Below are 20,589 nucleotides of genomic sequence, written 5' to 3'. Positions count from 1 at the left end.
ATTTGAGGGACCATTACTACAATTTACTCATTTTTATTAAGAGAAATGTCAGGGGCTCTTTCAAAAGTGAAAATTTTCATGGACTCTCAATCACCTCATGCTTTTGATACAATATTTTATAATGTTGGCACGAAAGTTGACATTAAATTGTGAGACGACAAAGAGTTCATAAATAATCTCACTTTTAAAAGAATTTCCTTAGCATTTCGCTTTTATTTTTCAGAAAATAACCTTGTCATGGCCTACCCATGGCTAGCACAATTAATTCCTTATGCAAAACCCTTGAAGGATTTTTAAACAAACTGAAACACCCACAAGTGTATAGCTTCAATTAGACCTTAATTAAAATCCCTTTGGGTACATCCGATAAAAATTAGACCTTAATTAAACTCACTTAGACGGTTAGACTTTTCTTCGTGTGCGGGTTTTGACCGGTGGAATCGCATCAAGTTTGAGTCGGTATCGTTCTAAATTAACAAGAAAGTGTTTATCCCAACATCTTGATTGTGATTATTAATAATACTAAATCATAGTTTTCTTCCCTAATGCATGGAAAGAAGAGAAGATGCTTCTTTTAAGTTCTACACGTGCAATTGCTTTTAACTCTTGCCTCTAACGACAAAACTAACAATAATCTTCGATCGGTATTGTGCTGCTTTAAGTTTAGAGTAATGCTAAAAGGATATTCTTTAAAGTGAGATTTTTCATGGATTTTCTGTTTCTTCATAATTTAATATCAATTTTCGTACTAATATTATAAAATATTAAACCACAAACATCAGATGACAAAAAATTCATAAAAAATTTCATTTTGTAAAAGTTCCTTTAGCATTTCTCTTAAATTTAACAACATTTCCGTATTACCATTTGCATCAAGTAACATTCATGTATTAGTTTGCGATTGTTCTAATTAATGTACTTATTTCACAAAGAACAATTGCAAACTAATACATATTATGGACGTCATGAGCAAGTTTTACTTTGAACTGTTGAGAGAGATTCAATTACTCTTATGACTTATTTACTTGTATGAGCATGTATCAACTACTCTGTCTTATCAATCTAATTCATAAAATTTAGGTATTATTTGATTACAAATAATGTGGGAGACACATGCTTTTTTTATTAATTATATGTTAGTAAATGTAGAGAAGTCAAAAATTAACATAATTTCAATATTCATGCATTAATAAATGTTGAGAATGAATTTCACATTGATAGGAGAAAAGACTTTGCATGTATTGGAGCATAGGATCCCACATTGGACACATGACAAAATACTATACAATTAATGGGAGTTTGTACCTCTAATATCACTTAGGCCTTTTGTGCTAAAACCCGATACTTAGCTATAGGTGGTGAAGTTGGAATAATATCAATTATCGATGGTGTACCTGTTTACAATGATATAGCTCGAACTTGCTTCCTAATATTGACTACTGAATAACTAAGTCTTCGAAAAGTAGTGTGTTGGCTCTAGTGACGGACTACTAAATACTAACTGAGCTTTTGAAAAGATTAGCGTTTGCTATGGTGTATTGGCTTGACCAATTCCCGATGTGGGAATTGGTTTCCCAAGTGACTCATTGTGAGGTTACTCAAGAGGGGGCATGTTAGAGAATAGGATCTCACATGGGTCATATAACAAAATAATATAAATTAATACATGAGAGTTCCATCCCTAATATAATCGAGGTCTTTTGTGATAAAACCCAGCACCTACCAATAGGTGGTTAAGTTGGTACAATATCAATAATGTTGGTGCTGGACCATGCGGAGCTTATAACGTTTATCAATTCTTTTGCCTTTTGGAATCAGCTTGCTTGCCTTGTGGTTGATGTTGATTGTTCATTCATTTGCTCGCTTGAATTGCTTGATTACTTGTTCACTCACTTGGATTGCTTGTTTGCTTGCTCCCTTGAGTTGTTTGTTTGCTTGAATATCTCTCTTGAATTGTTCGCTTGCTCGCTTGTTTGGTTCACTTATCTTGTCTTGTTCACCTTACGGAGCTTGCATCCTCCTCTACTTGTTGGAAAACTCATGTCGTGTACCGCCATGAGTTTGACAAGGGTGTTGGAAAATTAGTTATTTATAGTTTTCTTGTGGGCCAAGAATTAGAATTTCTTGTGTGTTAAGGATTAGGGTTGCTTTAGTTTTTCTATATATAGGAGTTCATGTATTCCTTTATTTTCAACAAGTTAATCACAATGTAGTTTTACGGTTTATAGCCGTCTCAACAAATTTGTAGTATTCTCTTTCTTTTCAGTTAATTATGTATTATTAGTAGTTTTACATCATGTTTACTGGTCACGTACTCTGATTTTGAACTTTGTATTTAGAGCACATTGTCCCACGTGTGAAGCCCAACAATACCACATGCTCCACGTCACCCTTTTTGTGTTGTCCCCGTGTTCAACTTGAAAATTCGACACACATGTATGACTAAATAAGCTCCAAATTGAAGGATTTATTGTAGAGATGATATATTTACATGATGATAAATATGATCAATTGTTTTGTATATGATATTTGTATGGTGACAATGCAATAACTACAAGAGGATGAATAAGTAGGTGCACCCATGCAGTGGATATAAGTGTTGTCCTTAAGAGGTCTCTTCCAATTATTACTATGTGGAGGCAAGTTTCTTCAGGCAGAGATCTTAAAAATTATCACTTATTACAATGCATGTGAAGTTTATTCATTATATATAACTGGCCTCAATTAGAACCGTAATTTTATGGCTACATGAAAGTTATTTCTTTATAAAGTATCACTATAGAGAAGTTTTGTTATATCATTTCATGAATTATGATGGTGCTAGTGCTAGTTGTCTGTTGATGTATATATAGACACAGACACTTAGAGCGAAGTGCTTTTAAATTATTGAAAATGCTTTTAGAAAAAAAAATATGTTTTTGGGTTCTAAAAGCACTCGTGTGTTTATTGCATGAAACACTTCAAATACTTTTTTCAGGATTAATTTGCATTTTTATTAAAGATGGTTAAAAAAATATTTGCTCTAAAAATATTTTCAGTCATGTAAAATTGCTTTCCAAACAAACCTTCATTAATTACTGGCTTCGCATAGATATGAAGAATGTGCATCGCTAATCACACGTACTAAACTCCTAATTTCTGAAATAATTATTATGAAAACCATCAGGACGGTAAGTTAATCATTTGACTTGGACTGTTAAAGCTCAATCAAGCTCACCTAGGCTTAAAAATAGTTTAATTAAGCTTACATTCATCGACTTAATTGGAGAGCGGGACTTTGATAAATTAATATATCTGAATTAAATCAGTAATATGCAAAAAAATAATTGAAGCTAAAATCATCAAGAAGTTCATTTTTGCACATACAGTATTGTGTTTGTATCCTTTCTAGTATCTTTTGGCAAAGAAATAATAATAATTAAGACATGAAAAAGTACATCTACGTGAGCTAGCAGATACTATGCTTAAATTATAAGAAAAACTAATGAAAAGTGTTTGAAAACTTTGAGTTTTAACGATAAGGACAAAATAAATGGTAAAGTGAATAGTATCAGGATTGACTTTTTAATGTAAAAATGTGATTTTTCCTTAAAGTAAACAGTACCGAGAGTTTTTCGTTAAAGTTTCCTAAATTATAATATAAGGAGATAGTACTGACTCCAGACTACAAAGCATATGCTGAGAGACTAAAGAGTGATATCTTTCTTGGAGTCTCAAAAACTGAACTGTTTCTAAACACAATCTGAAAACAGCAGCCCACTGGAAACTGGGTTTGGAAGTTTACCATAAACAATTGATAATTAATTAAGAAATGAGGTTTGAGCACAGTCCGCGCTGTCTGTTCGATCGCAAGGTCATGTGCCTGCGAGATGCACGCTGAGCCCTAGGTCCTCTCATCACTGGTTTAAATTCCCACCAAGCATATATTATTTAACATACACCTAAACTTTAATCATTTAATCAAGCAGCTGCATCGATCATTGCTGCTTGTTTCTTTCTGTGTGTTGATGTGTATATATATTTTTTTCTATTTTTGTCATGTATATTTTTAGATACTTCAGGAGTTTGTTTTGGTGGACTCAGTAAAATTTCTTAGCATCTAATCAATTAAACTCGTATGAAAGTCGATTGTTAATTTGCATTAGTTTTAATGAACTTCGGGACTTGTTGCTTCAAGTACAAGTAGCGAAAAGTTCGACTCCCATTTTTATTTTCAAGTTAAGGAGGGTGTATGCAATTGAGATTTTGAGGGATTTTAATTATTTTAATGAATCTTGAGGTATTCAATCAAGAATTTAAGTGATTCTCTAAAATTCAATGTATATTCAATTAGGATTTTAAGATTGTTTATTAAAATCCTTAGTATTCAATTAGGATTTTAAAGAAATTTATAACATTTTAGGTGTATTCAATTAAAATATGCTTTTAAAGAATTTGAAAAAGTTGAGGAATTAGGGGGAATTTGAGAGATTTCGTAATGTATTTTAAGCATCCACAAATCTCACATATTCCCAAGAGGTTTCGAGGGAATTGTATCAAAATTTTTATATGGAAGCTCTACAAATCAATTAAACTCCATAAAAATCCATAGACTTATAAATCCACATAAATTTCTCAAATTCCAGGTGTATTCAATTAGAAATTGATTTTAAAGAATTTGAGAAAGTTGAGGAATTAGATGGAATTGGAGAGATTTCGTAGTATATTTTAAGCATCCACAAATCTCACCTCTTCCCATGAAATTTCGAAGGAATTGAATCAAAATTTTATATGAAATCTCTACAAATCAATTAAATTCCATAAAAATCCATGGATTTATAAATCCATTGAATCTTTGGGGAGTGTATTCAATTGGAAATTTGAGAGATTTTAATGGATTTATAAATTCATGGATTTTTATGGAGTTTAATTGATTTGTAGAGATTCCATGCAAAAATTTGATTCAATTCCCTTGAAAACTCTAGGAGAAATGTGAGATTTGTGGATGCTTAAAAATACACTACGAAATCTCTCATATTCCCTCAAATTCCTCAAATTTTCAAATTCTTTAAAATCAAATTCTAATTGAACACACCTGGATGTTATAAACTTCTTTAAATCATAATTGAATACACCCAAATTTCTAAGGATTTTAATAAACTATCTTAAAATTATGATTGAATACACATTGAATTTCAGAGAATCACTTAAAAATTCCTAATTGAATACCCCTAGATTCATTAAAAGAATTAAAATCCCTCAAAATCCCAATTAAATACACCCTATCTTATTCTTTTAGAGTTACCTATATTTTCGTTTTGTAAATCAAATTAGGGTTTAGGGTTTAAGTCTCATCAAACAATTACAAATAATGAAAGGTATTACTTGGCGTTTTCTTTAAAACTTAAGAAATGATTAGTTTACACTTCTATTTAATAAACTAACGTTTTCAATGTAACATGAAGATTAACGTTTTCATGAAAAAAAAATATGAAATGAACTCAACTCATATAAATCGATTCTTAATTTGCTTGTTACTAAAGTTCAAAACTTTTCGCTTTTTGACTCACGCTTTTCTTTTTAGATGAAGTTCAAATCATAACTTATTTCTCTATGGTCATCGTCAAATCTGGGGTCTCATTATTCTAGTCCTAATTGAATACCCCTAGATTCATTAAAAGAATTAAAATCCCTCAAAATCCCAATTGAATACACCCTATCTTATTCTTTTAGAGTTACCTAAATTTTCGTTTTGTAAATCAAATTAGGGTTTAGGGTTTAAGTCTCATCAAACAATTACAAATAATGAAAGGTATTACTTGGCGTTTTCTTTAAAACTTAAGAAATGATTAGTTTACACTTCTATTTAATAAACTAACGTTTTCAATGTAACATGAAGATTAACGTTTTCATGAAAAAAAAAATATGAAATGAACTCAACTCATATAAATCGATTCTTAATTTGCTTGTTACTAAAGTTCAAAACTTTTCGCTTTTTGACTCACGCTTTTCTTTTTAGATGAAGTTCAAATCATAACTTATTTCTCTATGGTCATCGTCAAATCTGGGGTCTCATTATTCTAGTCATAAACCTAAAAAATAAGTAGTTGTGATGGTTAATTTAGACTTCCTGCTAACTTTTTTCTGCAATGTAGTATATATGAACATGAAATTACTCATAGAAGAAAAAAACATGAAAGGAATTAAACTAGAGTAACACGGTGTATATATATACCTCTATACCAGGGATATTTGAGTGCTTCTACATACTAATGAATGCTATGTTGCAAGTCGAAACGTTGACCCTGCAGGAACCAATTTATTATGAACATTTGTGTAAGGGTAAATTACATAATACCCACTTAGGTTTGAGGTCTAATACAACCTCATACAACATCTTTAAAACATTTCACTTTCATACATCACCTACTATTTTATTCAATATAGTACCTCCGTTACATTTTCCATCTATTGATCTGTTAAGAGCTGACGTAGCTGCCACATTTGTACCACGTGGCAAAAAAAATAATTTTTTTTAAAACTTGAATCTTCTCAACAAAAAAAACAAACAAAAAAAAAAACCAAAAATTCCCTTCTTCTACCACCTGAGCCCATCCCCTTCTCCCATCCCCATCACCCACCCCTACCTAAGCCCACCCCCCTTCTCCCATCTCCCATCCCCCATCACGCACCCCTTCACCTTGCTGAGATGCCAGATATAGTGGGCATGAAGCTGCCGCCAGAACCCGTTGAGAGTGAGGACCACAAATCTCAGCTGCTGGCTGCCGCAGCCTGTGTTAGCCCAGTGCCTGGTGCATATCAGCTCCCAGAGCTGCTCATCCTCTGCCATCTTGTCCCACTGCTTGCTCATGCCTTAACAAAAAAATCCTGAAACACCTTCACCCAGATCGCGAATAACCCGAAGCAGCTGCAGATGGCAAAAGCTGCGAAACTGCGAAAATCGAAGCCAAAATGGAGAGAGAGTGAGCAATCCAAAACTACGTGAGAAAAATGGGGCGGAAGAAGAGAGTGGTGGACTTCGACAAGTTGCCACCGGACTACTTCGATCCAGCGAATTCGTACAAGGACCCGGTGGCGATGCTGGAGATAAGGGAGCACTTGGTGCGGGAGAAGTTGATCGACATCGAGAAGGCCAAGATCATCAGGGAGAAACTCTGGTGGTGCTACCGCATCGAAGGCGTCAACCACCTCCAAAAGTGCCGCCACCGCGTCCACTAGTACCTCAAGTCCACTCGCGGCATCGGTTGGGGGAAGGATCACCGTCCTTACGAGTTCCATGGTCCAAAGCCGGAGCCGGTGGAGATTTGTGGGTTTTGGAAGAAGTGCATAAATTTAGGGGGTTTGGAGGGAGAAGGAATGGGAGGTGAAGTGGGAGGAGATGGAGAAAAGTGGGTCGGGAGGGGGGGGGAGGTTTCTGGGTATTTTTGGTTTTTTTCTTCTTTTTTTTGTTGTTGAGAAGATTCAGGTTTTTTTTTTTTTTTTTTTTGCCACGTCGTACAAATGTGGCAGCCACGTCATCTCTTAACGAATCAATGGATTGAAAATGTAACGGAGGTACTATATTGAAATAAAATAGTAGGTGAGGTATGGAAGTGAAATGTTTTAGAAATGTTGTATGATGTTGTAATAGACCTCAAACTTGAGAGGTAGTATATAATTTACCCTTGTTTAATTTTAGAGATTTCTGATATACAAAGGATCAGGACCTTCCAGGTTGATAGGCCAGGCCAATAAGGTAAGAGTCTTCTCAAGTTATATATATTTTTATAAACTTAAATAATTTAGTTACCTTGGTTTACAATTTTTATTTTATTTTATGCATACTAATTAATTGGTCAACTTTCCAGTAGCCTTACAACTATTAAATGGACTGGAACATCACAAGCACGTGTCTGGGAAATCATGTTCGGTTTTGTCTATGTATCTCTAAAAATATTGATCAAAATTTAAATTACTACAACATTGTTAGATCTTTATTCTCTCACTAAAGTTTGATTATATATCTGCATCCATATATAAATACAACATTATTAGTTTGGTTATGGATGTACTATTTATGCTTAGTATATTAAAATTAAGATTCCACAGCAAGTGCGCTTGTGCATCACCAGAAGAGCAATGCCATCATCAAGAAGATCATTAAATTAAAATCATTGGATACTACTACTGCGATGTGTGTGTAAATTGTTTAATATGGTTCTCGATCGATGTGCTTCAGAATTAATTGTTGCATGGACAAGTTTTTCTATTTTCATATAAGCGATATGTTGACAAGACTCAAACTCGGAACCTCCAGTGTAAATGAACCTTCTTGAACAACCGTGCTCCAACCCTCTTACAAAAATAAAAATAAAAGAACGAACTACAAATACCACTAAAAAAATCCCCTTCCCTCATAATTTTATTTTCCTTGTGGTGCTCATTCCGTAAACTTTTTGGATTATCCAAACGGTTTATATTTTAGTATACCATTCATAGATCATTCTTACAAAAAATTAGACAAATCCAAAATCACTATGACATCCAATTGTAGTGTCCAAATAAACGAATACGGTTTTTCAAAGAAACATTATTATGACTACATTTAATCCATTTTTTGTAGAAATGATATTTGAGAGATAACCTAAAAAATAGACGGTTGAATCGTTCAAATACAATGTAGAGTGAGATATACAAAAAATCCTAAAATAAACTTGATTATTTTATTAGAAATTCTTCAACGAAATGGGACTGACCGAAAAAATATATCAACATAACTCTGAAACTTTTAACACTGTAGCAGAATACACAATTGGTTGCTTAACTTGGCAATATTGTTGCATCAACTAGCTAGGATCAGAGTGTGTAGTGATCTCAACACAAACTTTATTATAAAATACGACTTACCAATTAGCATATATAACATATAAGAAGTCATGAATCACTATGCCAAGGGATCTGCGTCGGTGGAACGCTTTGGCTCCAGTGACGACACGTGGCGCCATGTCACCTTGCTAGGGCAAAGAACATGGTGTGTTCATCACTTTGACTGGTCAACACTTAAGACCATTCATCACGTAGCCCTATTTTGGTTGTTCCTCAATCTCACACACGCATTACACAAGATACACACAAGACACAACACCGATCCAGCACACTTATTTTCTTTCTTTATATAAGGTTTTATTATAAACAGTCTTGTTGTAATTAACATTGTAAGCTTGTAACTATACAATTTAAGTCTATTTAACTTTAAGAAGACGTTAACAACATTCCAAAAAAATCATTTTCTATTTCTAAATATTTTTATTTTAAATAAAAAATTTTAAATGCACGATAATTTTTTTGAAATGACAACCTATAACTTTATTCAATTCTCTTGAAATTTTTGTATTTACAATACACATACCTATAGCTCTCTCTCTCTTTTAAGTTTATCTCCCAGACACAGTCACACACGAAAAGGCAAAGGGAGTTCACCAGAGACATCCAAAAGATAAGAGATTTTTCAATGTGATCGGCATACGAGATAGTACATCACGTGTCATTATATAAATAATGAAATATGTATGTTAAAAAATTAATAACTTAAAAAATAAAATTTTCCACCACTTACATAAAAATATGTGATGTACTATCCGTGTTCGCGTCACAGTAAAAAATTTCTCCCAAAGGACAATTTGGAATTTGTAAAATACAAGGCAGAGACATCAATTATGGGGTCTTTACGACTTGATATTCTCTCTCTCTCTCTCTCCCCCCCCCCTCTTCAAAACCCTATATAAATACAGACTTAGCCCACCCCTTTCTCTCATGCAATTGTCTTCAACATTACCCAACATCCCACAGCTTCTGTTTTTGCTCTCTCTCTCTCTCTCTCTCTAAAATACCAGAAACTTAGCTCCTTAACTTGTCTTCAACACTTATTCTCTTTTCACACTTTCTAAGTTGAATATCCACCTTGTGATTCTCTGTGATATTCATGCACTTAAAAGTTCTGACACCTATAACTCCTTCCCATTTGTCCCTTTGAGTTAACATTAGTTTTCAGCTCGATTTTTGAGTATTTTACAGTTCGCCTATACCTCCAATTAACATTACCAACTCACACACTTAGCAATGTCTAGCCGAAGGTCAAGATCTGGGCAATCCGGTGGTTCAAGAATCTCCGACGATCAGATTAATGATCTTGTTTCCAAGTTGCAACAACTTCTTCCTGAGATTCGCAATAGTAGACGTTCTGGCAAGGTACATATATCTATCTATTTCATTAACTATAAGTACTTTTCATACTGTTTTCGCTTAGGTTTTGGCTTCTCTTTCATATGAGATCACTATATAAAAGACGAAAAACAAAAATAATAAGAATTTTTTGGGCATTCCTTGCTCTATAGTATCCAAAGATAAGCAAAGAAGGTTAAACTGAATACATATTTTTTTATATATATGGGTCTTGTAACCGCTATAATATTTTATTTAGCTCCCATCTTACTATTTGATCAAGATATAAGGTAGAAAATTTATTGTAAGCTATTAGGTATCCTATTTGTGTAGAGTGATGGGTAAGAATAGGCTAGGTCTGTAGTTCAAACCCTCTCGGTTAACAAAAGAAAAGGGTAGAGATTTGATTGTGGGGTACGTTTCATATATACTACTCTATCTATATATAATTCTCTATAAATTCTTCTTAATGAATCACTCTTTCCTGAAGAATATATATATCCGGGCAAAATTATTTTCCTACTAAAATTTTCCAACAAATTTTGGCTTTGGAAGTTGAATTGAGTTAATCAGTTAATCTATTGTTTACAGTGCTAATTCAAGTTACTAGAATGTGATATATCATGCTAATCAAAGTGAATTGCATATGCACACAGGTTTCAGCATCCACACTGCTACAGGAAACGTGCAACTACATTAGAAACTTGCACAGAGAGGTGGACGATCTAAGTGAGCGGCTGTCCGAGCTATTGGCAACAACTGACACTGCCCAAGCTGCTGTAATCAGGAGCTTACTTTCGCAGTAGAAGGAATTAAGGAGACTATGATTAACTCATCAGCAGAGTATCGTTGTCACCAGTTTATGTAATAGGCATCGTTTTTCTTCTCTGATCTGGGCCATAGCTATCTTTCTAGGGTTTTTGTTCAGTAGATTTATGAACTAAAGGATGGTCTAGAAAATCCTTTTGCAAAGCTGTAGTAATGTGTTATGGAGTTGATATAATAAATGGACTTGATCAGTTCTCTTATCTAGAGTTTCTCATCTTTTAGTTCATGTGGATATTACTTGGCAGGCATGCTCACTCTATATTTTACACCTTTTTTTTTTTTCCAATTCTGAAATGGAATATGGTATGTTGTGTGCCTTCTTAGTTCGACAATAAGCTAAATTAAGTAGCATTTGAAATCGAACTAATTAATAAGCTAAAACAAGTAGCATTTGAATATCGTGTGCTGGTGAGTTTGCTCGACTGTGGTCAGGGAATGGCTGAAATACCTCTGCAAGTCTTTCCAGCCCCCATAATAGGTGGATAACTGTGACTTGCCACCAGTCGTCCCCCTTTTTAAAATGAAGAAAAAAAAATCAAACTAATTAATTAATAGAAACATAAACTAAATCGTTTGAATATATTCTGAAGGAAAATAATTTTTGCATACTATTTTGCTCTTTTTTGCTTACTTTATTTATTTATGTCATTTGATTCTCCTTTACTTTATCTAATTCAAAATTATAATTAAACATAAATGTGCATGAAAAAAATTGAAAATCATTTTTCCAGTCTGAACCCTTCCAGTTTATAGAAAATGTTATGCAGCTATATATACGTAGGCAAATTGGATGGTAAATTAAGTCCTTTTTTTTTTAATTTGAACATGGTATGGGTGCAACTTCTGGCCATCCACTCATGAAAACAAGCAAAAAAAGCTGCAAGAGAATAAGCAAGCAACATTTGACTTTTTCTTCTACTAACGATATAGTACTGGTAATGCACAACATACATACATACATACATATATATATATATATATATATATGTATATATTTTCTTCAGGCCATTCATGACTGATCCAATATCCAGAACTTGTTTATACATCATGGAACCAAAATAACTAAGTAGCTAGTTTAGAGAGAGAGAGAGAGAGAGAGGGGGTGATAATGTAAATTTTAATCCCCTTAGTTTGATCTTTTACATTGATAGTATCCAGTGTTATGCAAACTAATATGATAATGTTATGTGATTATGCGAAATAATTTATGAACAATAAAGTAAAACGCCACACACAAACACAAAGAATATGGTGAGGTTTGGCGAACTTTGCTACTCCTTGTGTGATTCTCTAGAGAAATCACCAGCATTATGGAGAATAACAACTTGGTTACAAGAACTTATTGAAAACCCTTACACTAAATCCACAAAACCTTGCTTTAGATCTATCTCTCTCTCTCTTGGCTCTCTATCCTTGTATTGTCTATGTTGTTCATATGAATAAACACCTCTGAACAAGCCTATTTATAATACATAGACTAGGTTACATGTCTTACAAGTATAGGATTCCTATATCCTTTTAGGATAGAAAAAGCTAACTTATTTCTTAACCCTAAATTGATTGGACTTACTGAGAAATCTGTGCACATTCCTTTTCTCCTTTCTCAACACCAATTGGAAACCTAAACTTGATTGGTCTTGGTAGTTTGATGAGCCAAATCACAACAAATAATGACGTGGCCAATGTTGAGAGTGAATTCCACATTGATGGGAGGGGGGCATTGCATGGGTTTATAAGTAAGTTGGGCTACTCCCTGTATTGCCAATTGGTTTTATGATGAAACCTCTACTTTCTTCATGGCATCAGAGTCAGGTTATCACACGTGTAAAGTCAAACGGCCACATGTGCTTCACGTCACCCCGTTGTGTTGTCCATGTATTAGGCTTGGAAATTTGCCACACATGAGAGGGTGTGTTGAGAGTGAATCCCACATTGATGGAAGGAGGGGCCTTGCATGGGCTTATAAGTTGGGTTACTCTCCATATTGCCAATTGGTTTAATGGTGGAACCTCAACTTTCTTCAACCAACACGTATCCACAAGCTTGGAGGTCATGATGACGGCAATTATATATTAATATTGTTGATGCACAAAACCGGAGGTCTTGGAACAACGTAAATCCGACCGTGAATCTGCAAGTAATGTAAATAACACAATATGTATCGTGGTTCACCCCAAGGTTTGGGCTACGTCCACACTGATTGTATTTATCTGAGAGTATTTATGAGGGAGAGAGTGTGAGATCTTTGCCCTAGATAGGAGAGGCCTAGGGTTTGTGAGGGTGATGAGGCTCTTTTATAGAATAAGGGCTCCTCCCCTAATTACATATTTGCCCTTTCCTTTATTACATAATTACATTTAAGTCCCTCAAGTATTTATACGAGGTCTAAATATGAGGCCCTAAATATGGTATAAACAGTAGTCCCCCAAGTCTTCAGTCAAGAGAGTCTTTTGGCTGGAGACTTGAAATTCAGTCCATATGTAGGCCGAAGTAACTAGATGCTGTCTTGAACTGATGCTCTATATGAGGCAGTTCTCAATCTGAAATGACGCTCAACTAGAAGTAGCACACGCTGCGAGGCTACTCAGCTTGTGGCTTGTGGCTTATGTTGCCTTGGTTGGCTTGGCTTGCGGCGTTTGAAGGTGAGGAAGTCCCTTTTATAGAATAAGGGCTCACTTCTCAATACATGAATGGTGTGCTAGAGTTGATGCTCTCTAATGATAGTGAGAGAGTCCCTTTTATAGAATAAGGGCTCGTTCCTCAATACATAAATGATGAGCTAGAGTTGATGTTCTCTAATGATAGTGAGGGAGTCTTTTTTATAGAATAAGGGCTCGTTCCTCAATACATAAATGATGGGCTAGAGTTGATGCTCACGGCGAGGCGGTTGCTCAGTAGGCGGCGATGCTCTCTAATGGTGGTGAGGGAGTCCCTTTTATAGAATAAGGGCTCGATCCTCAATACATAAGTGATGGGTTAGGAGTGATGCTCGCGGCGAGGTGGTTGCTCAGCTGGCGGCATTGCTCTTTAATGATAGTGAGGGAGTCCCTTTTATAAAATAAGGGCTCGCTTCTTGGTACATGAATAATGGGTGCTCTCTAATGAAAGTGAGGGAGTCCATTTTATAGAATAAGGGCTCGATCCTCAGTACATGAATAATGGGTGCTCTCTAATGAAGGTGAGGGAGTCCCTTTTATAGAATAAGGGCTCGCTCCTCAGTACATAAGTAATGGTCTAAGTCCCCTAAGTATTTTTCATGAGGCCCAGTTGAGGCCCAATATATGGTACATAATGTAGTCCCCCAAGTCTTCGGTCAATAGAGTCTGTTGGCTGGAGACTTCAAATTGAATCCATGTATGGGCCGAAATGGCGGTTGTTCGGAGGCGGTATTTGTATACCCTGCACTGAAGCTTTGTGGGTGAAGCTTTTGCAAGTGAAGTTTTGAAGCTAGAGCTCTGTAAATGACGCTTTTGAAGCTGTTTGACATGAGTGATGCCCATGAATGTTTATGTTGATTGACATGAGTGATGCTCATGGATGTTGTCATGAGTAATGCTCATGAATGTTAACATGAGTGATGCTCATGAATGTTGACATGAATGATGGTCATGAATGTTTATGTATGATTGTCATGAGTGATGCTCATGAATGTTTATGTATGAATGAAATGAGTAATGCTCATGTACAATTCGGAGTATTGGGCGTACTTTTGATCACCTGGTTGGTGGCATGAAGGAGAGTACAGGTTATAATTTCATCACCTGGTTGGTGGTAATAGCGGTAGGTTGCCGAATAATTGTCGAGTACTGGGCATACTTTTGGTCACCTGGTTGGTGTTAATAAAGGGTTTTGCTCTTTTGGGCATATGGGCCTTCGCCCTCCACATGAAATTGCGGCCCATTTATTTTGGGCTTGTAGCCCATTGTTTTGGGCCTTTTTTTGTTTTTTTTATGTTGTTTTTTTTACCCTCTAATGGGGTTTATACATATTACCTTCTGATGGGATTTATACAAATGTTTCCGAACGATAAGGAAAATAAATTACATCATTCTGGTGGGGTGTTTATTCCTTGCTTTTGCTTTCTCTTTTTCTTTTGTTTTCTGTTTTGCTTTTGCTTTTCCACCACTATCTCTGTCTCTTCACCTAGCAGAAAAAATGAATTGTAATTATCGGAAAATTTTTACTTTTCTTCTTTTCTCTTTTCCTTTTCCTTTTCTTGATCTCCCCGCTTCTTCTCTGTCCACCCATATTGCTTTGCAAGGTCATCTTTTGCTTTTCTTGACAAATGATTTCACATGGCTGTGACTGCTCCCTCATTGCTCTGGGTCCTCATTTTACGCTTTAATGTATGCTTGGAAGATTGCTTCTCGATCCTCATCGCTAGGGTATCCATCCATGAACTGACCGTCGTACAACCCGACCTGACCACCATGTACACGACGGAGAACCTCGGGACCAGCAATAGCACGAGCAACAGCTGCAGCAGCCGCAGCTCGTGCAGGAACCTCGGGACAATCAGAAGCATAAGGAAGAAGGCCGACCGATGTGTCGGGCGTGGTAGACCTTGGCGAAAGTGTCGTGACGCAGAAGACCGCCCAGCTCATACTTGATGTGCAGCGACTGACACGCCTGACGTCCTCTACGTGTTTCCGGTGGCAATTTCGGCCTCTACATGTTTTTGGTGGCAATTTCGGCCGCCGCTGCAGTGCCTGACACGTACTGAAAACTCAGGCTTGGGCAGCGAAGCTTCTCCTATCTCTCTGGACCTGCACGGCTGCACCTGACAAAAGTGTTATTGGCCGGACGGGTTAAGTTTGCCCGCGCCTGCTTCGACATCAAGATCTGCTAGGTCGAGACTAAGAGTCTGAGAGTGCGTTGCTATTAACGGAGTCCACAACAAAGAGCTCCCCATCCTCCGAGATGCGGATTTTGTAAGGAATAACTCCAATATCATTTCCTTCCAAAACTGTCTTAACTAAGTACTCATCCTCAAACTGAAGAACGTTCCCATCAGATTGTGGCGTTTTGGAGGATATTTCCCTGGTCCATTTGAGAAGAGAAGACAAATGTTTTATCAATGGCCACTGATTGAAGCAAAACCCAAAAGGCAATCGGTTGGCTTTGAATTTTCAAGTATTTACCCGAAAATCATGGTCTATAAGGTGCAGATAAAGCTGGGTTCTGGGATTTGGTATCTGTTTTAGCAAGTACCAGCAGCTGGGGCTGGTTTTTGCTCTAATTTTTCTTTTCAGCGTCTGATTTTTTGGTTTTTTTTGTTTTTGAGGTTGTTTAGGTTTCTCGGTCTCCGACGAGATCGAACCGAAGAGAGGGTTGCCAGAAAGATCTAGGGTTACGAGGTAAGGAAATCAGTTGCATATTTGGGGAGGAATCGAACCGGAGAGAGTTACCGGAGAGATCCAAGCTCTAGAGGTTGTGGCAGAACTTGAGAGATTCCGGGAATTTGCCGGCGAGCTCTATTGAAAGGAGCTGGAGGCTGATGGGGTGATTCTCTTTCTCGTTCCAGTAAGTAATGCTAACCAGCTTGCAGATGGAGGCCACCGACCTGTTGACAAGGTCCCATTAGCTCAGCCGCCCTTCTAGATCGATGACCGAGGACTTGACGCCCTCGAGGCATGCAACGTCGTTTTCAATGGAGTAGCAGGGGAGGAGGGACTGAGAGAGGAGAAAGAGAGAGATTTGGTTTCTTCCTTTCTTTTGGAGTACAACACCAATAAATAGAGAAATAGATGGAGGGTTTTCTGGAAAAACTCCAGAAGTGAGGTTTTGGGCTTTTGGGTTTTGCAGATTCATGGCGGATGTGAAAAATTGAGAGAGAACCGACATAGCTTTTCGTGTCGTTTCCCACAGACGGCGCCAAATGTTGATGCACAAAACCGGAGGTCTTGGAACAACGTAAATCCGACCGTGAATCTGCAAGTAATGTAAATAACACAAGATGTATCGTGGTTCACCCCAAGGTTTGGGCTACGTCCACACTGACTGTATTTATCTAAGAGTATTTGTGAGGGAGAGAGTGTGAGAGCTTTGCCCTAGATAGGAGAGGCCTAAGGTTTGAGAGGATGAGGAGGCCTTTTTATAGAATAAAGGCTCCTCCCCTAATTACATATTTGCCCCTTCCTTTATTACATAATTACATTTAAGTCATTCAAGTATTTATACAAGGTCTAAATACGAGGCCCTAAATATGGTATAAAAAATATATATAAGAGGTATCTCACCACACATTTATGATAAACTAATCCTTTCCTTATACAGCCGTGACACTACATGATCTCACCACACATTTATGATAAACTAATCCCTTCCTTATACAGCCGTGACACTACATGAGACATGAACGTACTTTTGGCTCTTAGGTCAAAGGATACACAAAAGCAAAGTTGATTACCCAAAGAAATGTATCGGTGAAAGTTCAAACTCAAGTTAAAGGTTCCAAACCTTTACTTGCTTTCCACTAGACCAACCACATAAGGTTAATGACATATATAACATTAAATGATTTCTTTCATGCCATTTGAGTGTGTCAGTATTTTACTCACTCATCTACAAGTTAATAATCTCTCTAAAGTGGTTACTAATATTATTAATTTATATGTTATAATATAAGTAATGATATGATAATTGATAGACATAGAGTGTGTTTTCAGTTATGAAGAAATATACATACTTAAAAATATAAACGAAACAATAATATTACGTGACTTTAGAATATAAATGAAACAACAATACTATGTGACAGTACCACGATGATAAAAGAAATTAATCAAACATTGGCTGGTTGTTGTAGTACGATAGCTTGTAAATATACTTTATTAATATAGATGTTGATGGTTCGTTAATCACGCCGGTGACTCAGGTTAAGTCCCAAACAAGTCACAACGTACTAAATATTCATTGTACAACATGGTGGAATATTAGTTTGCATATGGCCAGTTGTTACACATGAGCTTTGGCTCAGGTGTTTCACGTATGTATGATAGCTTGGTTTTCCTTTCGTACTTGGAGAGGCTAAAATTAGTAAGGATGCATGAACCGTGGTGATTGTGCAATTTGAACGCTAAACCCTACATGTTACATTAACTATGATATATATCCATCACCACGCAATTCTCATGCATGATGTGCTCTGAAATATGATCTTATAGTATGATTCTAATCATTCTGAGCTTGCTTGGAAGTGTTTTTAAAATTACTTAAGGCGTTTTTTGAACCAATTCTTAGTAAGAACTCAAGCGTTATTAGAACCAAAAATATTTTTTTCTAAAAAACGCTTTCAATCATTTTAAAACCACTTCCAAACGAGCTATCTATCATATGTGTTGGTTGAAAGATTATACATGTATATGCTTTTCTTGCATGAGATGAAACCATGAATGCGAAGTTTTTCTTTTTAATTCCGATCAAGGGTTGAAAGTTGTCATTTACAACTGTCACAAACTCTATACAATTATTATTCGTCATTGTCATCTTCATCGTCATCGTCATTTATATGTAGAAGTTGCGGCTAAACTCTAAACGCTTAGAAAGTAAATATTCTACGTCGACGGGCTACGCTAGGTTTATATAAAGGGTCGTAGATATGGAATCCCTTTTCGGTTTTAGTCAAATTCGTACGAGGGTATGGGCAGCTCTTTCTTGACCTATAACATAGAACACAATTATAACTTTTGCTCTGTGTAAGAATCAATAAGGAAACGTTAGTAAACTTATTTGTGTAATATACTTTTAATTATATTGAAATACATTTTTTTAACCGAAGCGATAACAATAATTCATTAATAGAAAACACAAATACAATATGGTTACAAGAAGGGTGCCAACTGGGTGCATGTTTTGCAGTGACCAAATCTTTGATCCGGAGAGAACAAAACATGTCAAACAATAGTTATAAATCCCCTACACGGTCACCACAACCAACACACAAGAGCCACATTAGTTCGAATCTGCCACAATAGATCACTGGTGAATGATTCGATAACGAGGATCACACAAAGCCAAATTGCAAAAAAGTGAGGCCACACAAACTCCATTAATATATTCATAATTTATTTCATACCGTTTGACCAAAACTTATTGATTTATTGGTCACTATTTTTATGGGGGTGTGCTATCCACACACCCTTTTTACTTCTCCCACACCCTTGTTAATTTCTGTCATTTGATCTTCTTCAATTCATCCGATCCGACGGCTGAAAATTAAAAGGGTATGAGAGAAGTAAAAAAGGTTGTGTGGATATCACACCCCTTTTTGTGGTTTAGGGTAGTCTATGTTTCTTCTGCTTTGGTTAGCTCAAACAAAGACAAGTTTGTCATACCATTAACCTGGTCCGTCCAAATTACACCCTGGCTCAAACAACCTCGAGGTCTCAAGTTCTTTTTTCGATCAATATAAAGTCTGAAGTTTGAACTTACACAGATAGTGAATTTGATACCTAATTATGATTCAGCAGTTTTATAGCTCAAAAACATCATCCCATTTGCCGTTGTATATGAAAATAACTATCAAACTAAACATGGTAAATACCAAAAATATATATGACAATATTTGAGAATTTCTTATATATTCATTAATCTCCAAAGTGGAGTATTTATAGGAGTTACAATTGGTATTACATATGTACTTCACCAATGTAGAACAATAAACTACTATTTACACTTTAACAAATATATAACTCGCAACACTCTCCCTCAAGTTGATGCAAATATGTCACGCATGCCCAACTTGTCAAGCGAGTTGGAAAATACATTATTAGACACAGCCTTAATAAGAACATCAGCAAGTTGATCTTCAGATCCCACAAACAGAAACATGATAATTCCAGCATCCAACTTTTCCTTGATGAAATGTCGATCAATCTCCACATGTTTTGTTCGATCATGTTGCACTGGATTATGAGCAATCTCAATAGCAACCTTGTTATCACAATGAAGTTTCATAGCACCCTTGGGTTTAAACCCAAGATCTCTCAACAATTTTTTCAACCACAACAACTCACGTACACCATGAGACATACCACGAAACTCAACTTCTGCACTTAACCTAGCCACCACTTTTTGTTTCTTGCTTCTCCAAGTAACTAAATTACCACTCATAAACGTAAAGTATCTAGATGTAGATCACCGATCAGTGATAGAACCTGCCCAATCTGCATCTGTATACCCTTCGACATTCAAATAACCATTCTTGGAGAAAACCAAGCCTCTGCCAGGAGTCATTTTCAAGTACCTCAAAATACGAGTTACTGCATCCATATGCGCTTCACTAGGTGAGTGCATAAACTGACTTACCACACTAACTGCATAAGCAATGTCAGGGCGAGTGTGAGACAAATAAATTAATCTCCCCACAAGCCTCTAATATCGTTCCTTATGAGTAGGAACTTGATCTAGAAATAAGCTCAGACGATGATTCTGCTCAATCGAAGTGTCAACAGGTTTGCAATCTAACATACCTGTTTCAACTAACAAATCAAGAACATACTTTCGTTGAGACAGAAAAATACCATGTTTGGATCGTGCAACCTCGATTCCAAGAAAATA

The 20,589-nt window shown here is 36.1% G+C and overlaps 1 protein-coding gene and 1 pseudogene across 1 annotated transcript; both read left to right on the top strand.

Moving 5' to 3' along the window:
• Positions 1-6,819: 6,819 nt before the first annotated feature.
• Positions 6,820-8,224, top strand: LOC103447937 (NADH dehydrogenase [ubiquinone] 1 beta subcomplex subunit 10-B-like; annotated as a pseudogene).
• Positions 8,225-9,953: 1,729 nt separating this feature from the next.
• Positions 9,954-11,228, top strand: LOC103429996 (transcription factor PRE3-like). Its single transcript, XM_008368128.4, has 2 exons — positions 9,954-10,227; positions 10,857-11,228. The coding sequence occupies exons 1-2, from the start codon at positions 10,099-10,101 to the stop codon at positions 11,004-11,006; spliced, it is 279 nt and encodes a 92-aa protein (XP_008366350.1). The 5' UTR covers positions 9,954-10,098; the 3' UTR covers positions 11,007-11,228.
• Positions 11,229-20,589: the final 9,361 nt, after the last annotated feature.

This window comes from Malus domestica, chromosome 14, assembly GCF_042453785.1.
Source record: "Malus domestica chromosome 14, GDT2T_hap1".
Classification (NCBI taxonomy): domain Eukaryota; kingdom Viridiplantae; phylum Streptophyta; class Magnoliopsida; order Rosales; family Rosaceae; genus Malus; species Malus domestica.
The sequence above is the reverse complement of the archived record's forward strand: the minus strand, read 5'-3'. Positions and strand labels throughout refer to the sequence as shown.